Source organism: Aptenodytes forsteri, unplaced genomic scaffold (assembly GCF_000699145.1).
Source record: "Aptenodytes forsteri isolate BGI_AS27 unplaced genomic scaffold, ASM69914v1 Scaffold17, whole genome shotgun sequence".
Taxonomy (NCBI): Eukaryota; Metazoa; Chordata; class Aves; order Sphenisciformes; family Spheniscidae; genus Aptenodytes; species Aptenodytes forsteri.
Window position 1 is genome coordinate 1,832,959 of NW_008795027.1, and position 12,359 is coordinate 1,845,317.

Below are 12,359 nucleotides of genomic sequence, written 5' to 3' on the forward strand. Positions count from 1 at the left end.
AGTCAGCCGTCACTCACCACATGGAGTCAATACGGACTCATATTTGGCTGCCAATAGATCAGGTTCAAGCTGTAGACTTCTTGCTAATCTTTTTGTTTTAATGTTTTCTCTTTTAACCATGAAGGCTTCACTGTTTGCATGGAAGCCCCCAAATTGTCAAGAGTAGTCCTCTTAATGGTTTTGGTTTTGTTTAATTTCACATCTCGGCAAGTCCTGAAAGCTGTCAAGACTTATCATCTCATCACTCTGCTTCTGATTGTTCGGCACAAACAAGGACTGGGGGATGGGGATGGGGTAGGGAGAGAAAAAGTAGAGGAAAGAGAACATCGTAAATAACTAAGTAAAATTATCCATAGCTTAACAGCTCCTTAGATACCAAGACGGAGAAATCAAAACAGACATGCAGCATAGAACCAACTACAACAGTTTTCTTTTTGCTGTGATCCAGAATAAATAAATGTGGTCCCTCTGATCCCTGGATCTTAGACTGGGAATTACGCTGCTGTTCAGTACAAAACTGGGGGGAGAGCGAGCTTTTTGAAGGTTCGGGAACAGAAAATATTCTGCTATCATTGGAAAGGCTCCTGTGGCTGTCTTGGTGGGTCCTGGGTCCCTTAAGCATTTCCTTAACCAGGTGCTTGAGTGTTATTATGGTCATTGGACGGAGACTTACAGGTGTGCTTCACTCCTTGGCAGGAAAGGGGGCTTTAAAGAGCAGTTTAGACTAGAGTTAAGGGCAGCCTCTGTTTCCCAGGGCCCGGTGTGACAGCTTAGCGACTTTATTCAAGGACCCTGAGGGTACATTCTAGTGTGGGAAAAAGAACAGGGCTGAACTAAGGTGGAGCAACCCTCAGTAGTGTGTGCTGACATTTCCTAAGCAGCACTTTGTGAAATCCAGTTTGAGCTGGATTGTTTAATGCTCAAAGGATCCCTTTGTGCGTTTCAGGATTTGGTTAATCAAGCTAAGGAAGAGCTGTGCATTATCTCTTCAAGAATAGGAAGATAATGAGCTGCTAGAGAGCCTGATGTATATTAGAGTATCCCTGAATCAAGGGCAATGTAGTGAGATACTCCTGCTGACCAACTGACTTGAAATATTCAGCCCTGATCTAAATGGGTACAGCCACAGTTGTGGCATTTTGCATGAACCGTCTCCTGGTTTTGTGGTATTTTGTGCTGCTGGTGAATTCCCAGTTTCCGCAGACAAGAATGACTTTGGAGGGAAAAGATGCTGGAAGCAAATGTCCTAAGGGCAACGATGTCTTAAGCATTATGCTTTGTACATCATAAAGAATTTAATGGGCGATGGAGGAGCAGGCAAGCAGGTCTTGCCTCTACCGAACACAACAGCGTCCTCAGTGAGACCCACCTCCCATAATACAAATGATAGTTGTAGGTGTCAGTATCATTCAAAGCAGTGTAGCAACACAGGGAGCTCGAAAGATGATAAAATAAGCTGCCTGTCATTGGTGCTGTTGAATTGCTTCAGAACAAAGAACTGAAGATAACAGCTACACATATTGCAATGTGATGCCTCTGCTGCTGCTGTGGGCATTTGGCTTTGTTAGGCTTAATTGGGCCATTTGTGTGGTCTCACTGTGCCTGTGGCTCTGAGGCTGATTTTGAGGCAGAATGTCCACCAGGATGCGGAGGCAGAAGCGCAGTTGTGCTTTCCATCCAATTCCTGGGCCAGTTTAGTGCTATTCCTGACTGTATTTCAGCGCTCTCACCAGTTTGGTTTTAACTTGGGTGTCTGCCACCTCTCCTTCGATGCTGTTCTGTAGTCCAGTAGACCTTCAGAGTTTTATTCCCATTTTAGGGAATTTATTCCTAATTTTTTTTTCCATTTTTTTCCTTGGGCCATGTTGATAGCTTTTGTTTATATCCCCTCAGTTACCCTAAATGATTTTCTATGGGTTACCTTCTTTAAGTATTTTTCCCCCTCCTCTCCCCTGGTTATTCTTCAATCATTTTAGACCATGTTAAAGATCACGGTCCATAAGTGGGCACAGAGGGGAGGTATTTCCAGGTCAGGGCATGGGCTGTCTCTCCATGGTGCTTGTAGAGGGTATTTTGCCGAAAGGGTGAATATGGTGATATGGGATGCCTGTATATGAAAAGGCTGCTGAATGAAACGATTTGAGTTCCTGTGTCCTGGAGTCTGTCTCTCTCAGTGGAGACATGCAGGTTGATGCAGCTGAGGTACATTACAATCAGGTATAGTTTGGCTCCTTAGTTCTGAATAAAACAGACTGGTTTGCAACTGGGGTGAGGACTCCTCACCCCACCTCCTTGAGACATGGCCACCTTTATTGTCCCTTGTTGAGTGGGAATTCAGTGGCATGCAGAGGCAACCTTAGCAATTAATACTAAGAAATTGCTTTGGCTTTTGTGTTTCTCTTCTGTGTTTCATTTCTGAGGCTTAGCTCTGCCCCAGGATTAGCTCTGTCTTTTTCCTTCCCTGGTTCATGAGCTGCCTTATGTTCATCCATTTTATGCAGACATTTAATTGATGTGCTCCTATGTCTGGCTTACTACTCTAGGAACACAATTTCTTTCCTAGCCTTTAATTGATTTGGATAATAAAGGGCAATTATAAAACTCCATAAAAATTGGTTATTTTAAAGGGAAAGAAAGAAACCTAAGTGATGCTCTGCTGTGTGACTATATAATAGTGCAAAATCCCCTTTGGTTTAATTCTATTTAATTGCTCAGCTTTACTTAAATTGTTACAATTCTGCAGGCTTTCTCGCAATTATAAGCAGCATGCTTGTAAATGTTTGCATTTTTTAAAAGTTCCTTGTGTATATAATAATTGTAAATTTTATGGTTTTGTGGTGGCTGCTTGAGATTTGAATCTTTGGGAATTTCTCCTTTACTCAGTGTCTGCTTTTTCACTAGAGAGGAAGAGACCTGATATTTGAAGTTGTGTCTTGGATTTAGGAAATCTGCGTCTTTTTCTTGAGTGTTACATCTTACTGATGAGTTCCCCTGCTATGATTTTTTTTTCTTTCTCCTCTGTCTGTTTTCCCTACTGAAAGTGCCATAGGGAGAGATCATTTCTTATTAGATGTCACTGCTGGGTTTACCCCAGCAGAGCCATTCTACTGCTGCCATATTGATACAGATTAATACCTGGGGTTGCTTGGATATGATAACTGAGTTTCTTTTTTTCTCTCTATTTTACCAGTTGGGAGGTTGTGGAATCCTGGGAGTAGGCATCTGGCTGGCTGTTACCCAAGGGAACTTTGCCACCCTCTCCTCTTCTTTCCCGTCCCTGTCAGCTGCCAACCTACTGATCGTCACAGGGACATTTGTCATGATCATTGGCTTCGTGGGCTGCATAGGTGCCATCAAAGAAAACAAGTGCCTCCTGCTGAGTGTGAGTATTAAGCCACTATGCCGTTGCAGTGTTTGTGGTCTTAAGGTGCTGGTGCTATTCCAATACATGTAACAGTGTCCTTACTTCCTTACCGAAGTTGGCCACTTGACATGGATGAGACATGAGTCATGTTTGAATCAGTCCTTGATAGCTCTAAGGAGCTGCTAGATCATTCCTGACCGTGCTTTTAACCTGTCCTTGAAGGATGAGACCTGCAAGAAGGGAAGGGTTACTGGTGGTGTGGGTTTCCTTGAACTCTTCAGAGAAGAGGGAGGAGTTTGTGAAGACATCTTTTGCAGTGTACCCTTGAATTATTTTTTACTCAGCTTTGGTAGGTATCTACTCCAAATGTCTATCCTGGTGGGACTGATGTTCTGAAGTCCTGGGCAGAAAGATCAATGTAGGCAGGAAACATTGTAAGGAGGTTGATTTTGGTTTAAATTGGTAATGAAGTCCTTCAGATTTGGCAATGCTGCTTTTGCCAGTCATTAACTCTCAAAAGGCTGAGATGTCAGGAAGCAAAGGTGCCAGCACAAGGAGACTGCTGTGAAATCAAAGATTAATAATGTGCCAGCTGTCCATGATTTAACAGAGGCTTGAACCACATCCCTAGTGTATTTTATCAAAATGTAATTTGATGCCACTCAAAGCTGGACTTTAGAAGTAGTGAGTGCTTGCTGTAGTTGGTGTTAGTGTATATTTTGGTTCCTGTTTAGCTGAAGACCAGGAAGTGAGGTGATCTTGCTGCTCAAGTCCAGGGCTTCACTGTGAGGTTCAGCAAACCACAAAGTGAAGTGAAGCTGGAGTTTAATGTGGTGAGCCAGTGATTCCTTTGTAAAAGGCTATTCCTCACTGTGCTTCACATATTCATTTTGCTCCCCTAGGAACTACAGAATGAGTTGAGGCACACAGCCCCCAAGAAAAATTCACCCTGTAAAAATCTTTAAGTGACTGTGAGATTCCAAGTCTCAATAGAGGACTCTTTCGAGACCCCTGCCTTAATCAGTTGTTTCTGCTGATTTTTAACCAGTAAAAGTCAGGACTAGTCAGTCTAGGCTAGTAAGGGCTATTTATGTGGCAGGTAGGTGGTTTGAAACTAAAATGAACAACATAAATCGAAATTAAGGCAATTTTGTGAGTGGAAATTTACATTAGGAAGGCTGAATTCAGAATCTGAGGCTGACAATTTTAACAGTCTTATAAATACCCATTTTGTGGAGGAAGTGTCTGGCCAGCCAGATGTAACTACTGGATTACAGCTTCAATGCCAGTGCGGCAGAAGTCCACAGGGTGCTGAGTCTAACGGTATAGCTTACATGTGCAAAAATAATCACCTGTTTTCTGCTTTTTTGAATAAAGTCCTAGCTCAGGTGTGACCAGCAATGAGTGGTGTTTTCTTATGTGTCAGGATCAGGTCAGTCTTTAGTACTGGAAGAGCTTCAGCCTTTTATCTCGTATGGTTTGTTGACCCTCATCACTCCTTTTGGCAACAGCAAAGTCTCCCTTGATCAGCTGTCGTTGCTGCAGCTAGGGTGAATGTACTCAGCCAACCCTAGATGGGCATCCTTTTAGGGATATGCAAATGTTTGGGGGTACTGCTCCTCCTAACACATACTGCACAATACTCAGAATCTAATGCCCTTCAATGCACAATCTAAGGACTAATCTAGTGCCCTTCAGTGCATGATGTAAGGACTGTACTTGATGGATCAAGTTAAGTAATGCAAAGGAATCCAAATTCATTTAGGAACTCTTTGCATGGAAGAATTGAGAAGCTTGATCTGATTTGGTACCAGCATTTCACTCTGTCTGCTTGTCCTTACCTTTGTGTACCATAGCTATTCAGCACGGCCTCTATTTTACTCGATTTTCTTCAAAATTGAGTTATGTTACAGTTGATTACAGCTACTTTAATTCTGAATAAGCCCAATTATATAGGGTTGAAATACAGTTTCATTAGTCTACATTGAATTCACTTTTTGTTTAGTCTAGAGTAACTTTCCACAATGTGCATCAGTGCTTACTTACCCTCATTAAATACCAGTGAGATTTTTGAGCTCTTGTGAGTTCTGTTGAGTCTATCTGTTTGGAGGGGAAATGGATGGTGGTAGGAGTTTCTGTTTCTGGGAGCCAAGCCTTATTATGTAGGTTTGTTCTTAGCCTTCCTTTCCCCAAATATCTGGTTCTATTTGACTAGTGTTTGAAGTAGTACTTTTAAGTTCAGGGCTGGGGCATTTGGTTTTGGCCAGCTCCCATTTTTCTAGGTAACGTAGGTAGCAAAATAAATGCTTGAATGAAAGAACTTGCTGAATATCAAACCAAGGCTGCTTCTTAGGGTGTGTGGTTGCTACATCTCTTCATCCTTTTCTTATTTCACAGGTGTTCCCAACACTGTGTTCCGCCAAAATGAAAAGAATCTCTTCCCAAAATATCTCTGTTTTTTGTTAAACATCCCTGAGAATGCCCCTTCTCTACTGCTTTTTAAGAGGACTGTTTTGTTGCAGCTAGGATATGATAGAATTTACCATGTAAGTTGTAAAGGGAAAGCTACTAAGAATTGGCAACCTTGTGTATATATATATATGACACACTGTGTTTAACAGTCACTGCAGGATCAAGTCCTTACATTCCTTTCTGTATCTCCCTGACCGCCACTTAACATCTGGCTTTGTTCCTGGTAGTAGCTAAGATTGCTTTTTGAACTGAATTCCTGTAATTTATGTCTCCAGAAGGTATTACCACAAATGTGACAGCAACTCATGGAATAAGTTGTCTTGCTCATGTGTGATGTCAGTACCATATCTTCTTGTGCAGCGTTTAGTTTAGCTAACTTTTCTTAACTTTTTCTTCCATTTGGAAATAGGAGCTTTGATAGTACACAGACAGAGAGACTGAAGTCTGGCTGCACAGGTGTTTAAGATGGGCTGATGGAGGCTATTTGATTGTATGGGTAGTATATTCTGTTGCACTATTCACTGGATAATGTATTTTATTCTCTTAATTTGCCCTCACCTCCTGATATTTGGCCAGCTCCAGCACTAGACCAATAAAGAGCCAAATGCTAAGCAAGCTTAGGGAACTGGGATGGACAGGAGTTAGACAAGGTCCGCAGACAGTTGAAACAGGTTTGTGGTGGGCTTAAAAGCAATGAAAAACTATTAACGTAGTACTAAAATGAAAGCAAGAAGTAAAAGCTAGGATGTTGTGTCACTTGCATGTTTATGTAGTCTGTATGCAATAGTCTGATGAAGTGAGGCTTGGAATAGACAAAAAGAAAAGGAAGTGGAGTAAACCAAGCTGGAGGAATACCCAGGGATGCTATTGTGGTGGGATGGCAGATAGTCAAGTTATAACCTACATATATGAGATCAAACATTGCTCCACTGAGCAGAACATCACTGTGTATCTCTGAGTGAGTAGCAGGTTTCAATGACCTCCCCCTTTCCTCTGCTCGATACAGTGTGAGAGAAAGCCTGGGATGTTAAGTATGACCATAAACAGTAACAAAGATTATGTGAATGTCATCTAGTTCTCCAGATGCTCTGCCCGTACTGTATTCCTGTCACCTCCTGCTCTGAAATCATGCCCTTAAGATCTCCTTAGAGACACTTATGGCATCATAAGCATATGGATCACATGGACATGCCTGGTTTAACCAAGAACAATTTGGACCTCCACTTGCTGTTATCTCCTGTAGTGAACCCCATCCTAATGATAGGTTGGCGGTACTCTTTAGACCTGCAAGGACTGGAAAGTCAAATTTCCCATGCAACAGGAGCACCTCTTGTTCTGCTTCCTAAAAGCAGAAGAAAGAGGAAAGGATGTGGCAGTTACAAGTTGGGGAAGGATGTAGTTGGGAGGATGTACTGCTGTTATTGGGATGGGTGGTTTGGAGGAAGACATTGAAAGTATTGCAGGGAAACATTGCACAAAGGGACTGGGAGGGAGCAGGGCAGGAAGAACTGCTAGCTCAACCCACCTGCGTTGGGAGCAGCAGAATTTTATGTGGTGTTGGACACAGCAGGATGTCTGTGTATGGTCTTGCCTTATGAATAGTGCTACTGTTCAATGATGTGATAAGGGATGAGATTTCCTAAGGAATCTGCTTGAGTGAATGAGAAATGATCAGTATCAAAGAGACATTTCGATCTATTTATATTTCATACACTAGATTGCAGAGCAGATGAGTCTCTGATCCTGTATCTTTGTGTTCTCCACATATGACATTTGTATTGGGTTGTCAGAGCAAACCTGTAAGCTCTTTGGTATTAGACTGCTGTGATATTAGGCGTAAATGATAATAATTGCTTACCTCTGCCATTTGCCAATGACTTTTGAAAGAAAGGAGGACAGACAAAGTGTTTTAAGTAGCAGAGGACAGATGGAGAAAGGAGGTCAAAAGCAGAAGTAAAGTTTAATTTGTAAATGAGATTTTTGCATAGCTGCATGCAATAGTCAGCAATGATCCATGTTAACTCTCTGAATAGAGTGTTTAGATAGCCTAAAGCTTCACAGCTTTACTGACTTGAAAGGACTTACCTGGTGTCCACCAACTAAGGAGCTGGCAGGTATTCTTTACTCAGTGGCAACATATAGCCAGGACAATGCTTCATTAATCTCTTAAGAAACAGGCCCATTCCTATTTCTCTGCATTCAGAGGAATAGAATAATATGAAAACCTAAAATGGAGCGTGAAAAAAAAAATGTAAAAGGAAACCTCAACCATCCTATGCGTTCTGCAAAAATACGCAGATGGGGTGAGTTGTGCAGCTGTCATTCTAAGATCTCGGTGAACAATAAATGGATATTTACAATGATTCTTATTTGCCTCAGCTACAACGTGAAAGATAAACTTTTCCATCATTAGATTTCCCTAGAGAAATCAGAGCAACTAGCATTTCTTGAAATAAGTATACAACCTGGTGTATATAATCTCGCATCTGAATGTAGATGCAAATTGATGAGTGAAGCAGGCAAACAATGCTTTCTTGTTTCAGTAGGATTCCTTTGACATTTCTGCTATTCTTGTTGCTCAAGATTGTTTAACAGAGGTCCCTCTGCTACAAGCTCAGCTGTAATTAGAAAAAGGCAGCTTTATTCTGATGGGTTGGGTCACTGTCCTGAACAGGTGACAGAGGTAATAAGCTAAGAGTCTGACTTGAGAAAGTTAGTTTATGGACTTCCATTGATTTTTTCATAGGTGTTTGATCCTGCGCTGCAGGATCATCTAGCTGTACTGCAAATCTCTATAGGCTGCCTTGAAACAAAATTAGGAGTCTGTTTTTGTTCCCTTCCCCTTTGCAAATGTGTTATAGTTCTAATGTCCATCAGAGCTATTAGTCGTATCCATCATCTTCATGAATTTTAGCAAAACGTTTAGCTTGAGTGCTCTTAACCCCATTGCAATGCATGTGCTTTTCAGCTGAGGGCAGGTCCTTGCTGAAGATGAGGCACCAGCTTGCTGTACCACTCTAGCACAATCAGTTATGATTACTTGATCATAGTACTGACTTTAGGCAGGTTCTGTATGTACATATGCACATGCCGTTGTTCTATGCTAAAGAAATTTATGCCTGACTAAGTACTTATTTCTCTTTCATGCTCAAATGTTCACCTAGCTGATCCTTAAGTGTCTGTGTAAACATTGTCTTTTAGGTTAATTGCTTAAGATCTATGTTTGAGGAGCTAAATTGCCTGAATTCTCTGCCTTTCATACATGTGTAGCGGAGATCTATATTTGTATGCTAGCACTGAAAAAGGTCATTATTCCTTGGATAGTCCAGGTTAAAAATCTCAGCTCTAAACATTAAATCATGATGGATTGTTATTTATTATCTGTATTACAGTATCCCCTGCAGGCAGCCCATGAGATCAGGATGCTTGTTCTGTATAAAACTCCTGGTAAGAGGAGATCCCTGGCCAGTAGAGCTTACTATCTAAATAGATAAGACAAATGGAAAGTATTATTATCGTCATTAGACAGATGGGGAGCTGCAGCACAGTGAAACTAAGTGCCTTGCGTAGGTTGCACTGGGAGATTGTGGGAGAGCTATGAAGCAAACCCAAATTGTCTAAATCTCAACTCAGTGCCTTTGTCATCTTTCCTTGATTACAGCAGAATACGTCTAGCTGTCCTGTGTGCTACAATGACCTTTAAGAAGTATTTAGTCCATGTTTCCATAATAGTAATGACAACTTTGATTTCTTTCATTATATGTATTATGTCCAAATGATAAATAAATATCGCAAAGCAAAATTAGTTCTCAATTTTTATCTTGTTGAAAGTGCCTAATTGGCACAATTAGCTGGTTTCCATGAGCTCCACTGCAGGCTGTCCCAGCTGAGCTGATCAGCCTAATTGCAACATTACCTTCAGTTAAATGGGAAACAGGACAGTCAGAGAAGCTGCCAGAAAGGGCATGTAAACATGGTCTAATGCAAATTTTTTGCAAATAGGAACTTACTTTTGGTCCAGGAAATCATAGTCACTGGTAAAAACCAGTATCAGGCCCTTTGTGAAGGAAGGATTTTTATGTCTCTTTGTTTGTTACAGCACACATGTATAGATACCATGTTTTCAGACACTTGCAACTTAAATAGTAACCCATGTCCTGGGAGGAAATAAGATCCATAGGAAGTTCTATATTTCTCCCTCAGGTTTTGTGACACTTTTTTTTTTTTTCCCTCCAACAATTTGGTATGAAGAACACGCTCTTCTGCTCCTGGTTGGGATGTGCGACATGGCCAATAATCCAATCAAAAGAGGTAGAGGATGAGTCTTGCTTGTGTAGACCTAAAGGCCTAAAAAGGCCTTAAGTTGATGTAGGTGATCCTTCACCACGTATTGCCCTTACAGGAATATATTAGAAAGGTGAAAGGGCTTGAAGTAGACAAAATGCTGATTCCTCTCTGATTACCCAAAGCCAGCTGCCTTCTTATAAAGCACCAAGGTTGGGTATGTTACATCAGATCAAGGCTGAGATAAGTAAGAAGACCGATTAGATATGCCCTCTTTCCCCTTATTCCTGATTTGTGGATAAACCTGATTTTTTTTTTTGTAGAAAAGCTGAAACAATGATTAATGAGAAGGGGAAAGAAAATAATCATTAACAGACAGATCTATGTGTTCAGCTTAATTTAAACGAGAACCTCACGTTAATAAGCGAGGAGTTTGTCACAGTTGCTGGAATGAATAAGATCAGAATTAAACCTTGATATTAGGTCAGGATCAGCTGTGGAAAGAGCTGATACTATATACATATCTGAATGACTATCCAGGCATCAAAAGGCTCTTATTTATGGAATAGTCCAAGGGGAAGATGAGTGCCCATGATGTTTTGTACTGTGCTGTTGAGAGTTTTCTGAACTTCAGCCAGCTCATCTGTAAGTGAAATAACAATAAAGAAAATGAGGAAAAAGTTAATGAGTGGGAAGAAAAAGAGAATAAAAAACCCTACTGTTTCCAATAGTGTCACTGGATCCAATCAGAGAGCTGACAGCTGAAACTCCATTGGTGACAGGGAATTTATTTCAAAGCAACTTAAATGGGAAAGAAATAGCCCGTGAATTACTTCATCTCAGTAATTTAATGCTACAGACCAAACAGTAGATTCTCATTCCAGCTTAGCACATGAGCTTGTGTTCTTTTAGCAATCCGAGTAGCAAAATCAGGGAAATTGTGGCTGGGGGGGGAGCACGTGATGCAAAGACCAGGAAGACACTGTACACACAGCCTGGGAGCATTATACATCATGTGTGACGCTTCTCTGTGTAGTGCTGTGTTGCACGTGAAAGCTCTAACTTGCTGCCTGTTTGGACTGTAAGTACTCAGCACCAAACTCCCCTAGTTTTGCTGCCTCTCCTTTATTATTAAGAATCTGCTCCTCATTGCCTTTCAGGTTTTTTTAGCTCCTTACGCTTGGCTGATACTGAAACTCAGGAGTGGATGGGACCTGTCTGAGTCCTCCTCTTTCTCCTTTCTTTTCTTCAGCTCTGGTAGCAGCTAATCAAAGAACCTGGGAACAGGGGAGAGAAAGAATAAAGCTGTTTTCCTTCTCTCCTGTTTTTAGACTTGAGCCTAGGCTCAATGTGTAGGAAGGGCTTACCTCATAGGGTAGTATTTATTTTTCTAATATAGACTGATGCAATACCACTAGTGCCTGATATGCGTTGAATCATAGAATATCTCAAGTTGGAAGGGATCCATAAGGATCATTGAGTCCAACTCCCTGCTCCTCGCAAGACTACCTGAAACTAAACCATATGACTAAGAGCGTCGTCCAGACGCTCCTTGAACTCTCACGGGCTTGGTGCTGTGACCACTTCCCTGGGGAGCCTGTTCCAGTGACCGACCACCCTCTCAGTGAAGAATCTTTTCCTAATGTCCCCATTACTTTTAGTTTGCCAAGATGCTGCTTTATGGCAGTCAAACAGTGTGACAGTGCCATGGTCAGGAGTCAGTGGAGCTATACTAATTTGTATCAAGGCTTAATCTGTTCGTCTAAATAGCTATCAGTGTTTCCGAGTTCCTAACTCCTGGTTGATAAATCTATTAACTAGTAGTTGTTAGCTGTATATTAGCAACATCAGCTTCTCTGACAGTCTACACAGGCTCAAGATCCCCTATCACTTAGAAAGTCTCCCTCACCCCATCTTTTGTCTCAGCATTCAACCAACTCTCATGTGCTAGAGTTTCTTGAAAAGAAACCTGGCTCTGAGCCATTTCAAAAGGGGACACAAAACCAAGCCTCATCTTGTAAGGATTTGAGGTGGGTCACAGATACCTCACTGCACATCAAATTACCAGGACAATTAAGTAATCCAATGAACCTCACAGTGGAAGAGCAGAGCGTAAGACTACATGGTGGTCAGGAAAACACTTTCAAGGAAGCCTGTTTTCTGCCAGAGCTTGCAGTCTCCGGACAGACGTGTTCATTATATGATCTATAAGACTGACTTCTGCTGATTTTAATGGACT

General features: G+C 41.5%; 1 protein-coding gene across 1 annotated transcript in view; it reads left to right on the forward strand.

The window, feature by feature from the left end:
• Positions 1–12,359, forward strand: part of TSPAN4 (tetraspanin 4) — a 228,009-nt gene that overhangs the window by 150,526 nt on the left and 65,124 nt on the right. Inside the window, exon 2 of the mRNA XM_009276020.1 lies at positions 3,191–3,382. Within this exon, the coding sequence (XP_009274295.1) occupies positions 3,191–3,382 (192 nt within the window). The remainder of the gene's footprint in view (positions 1–3,190; positions 3,383–12,359) is intronic.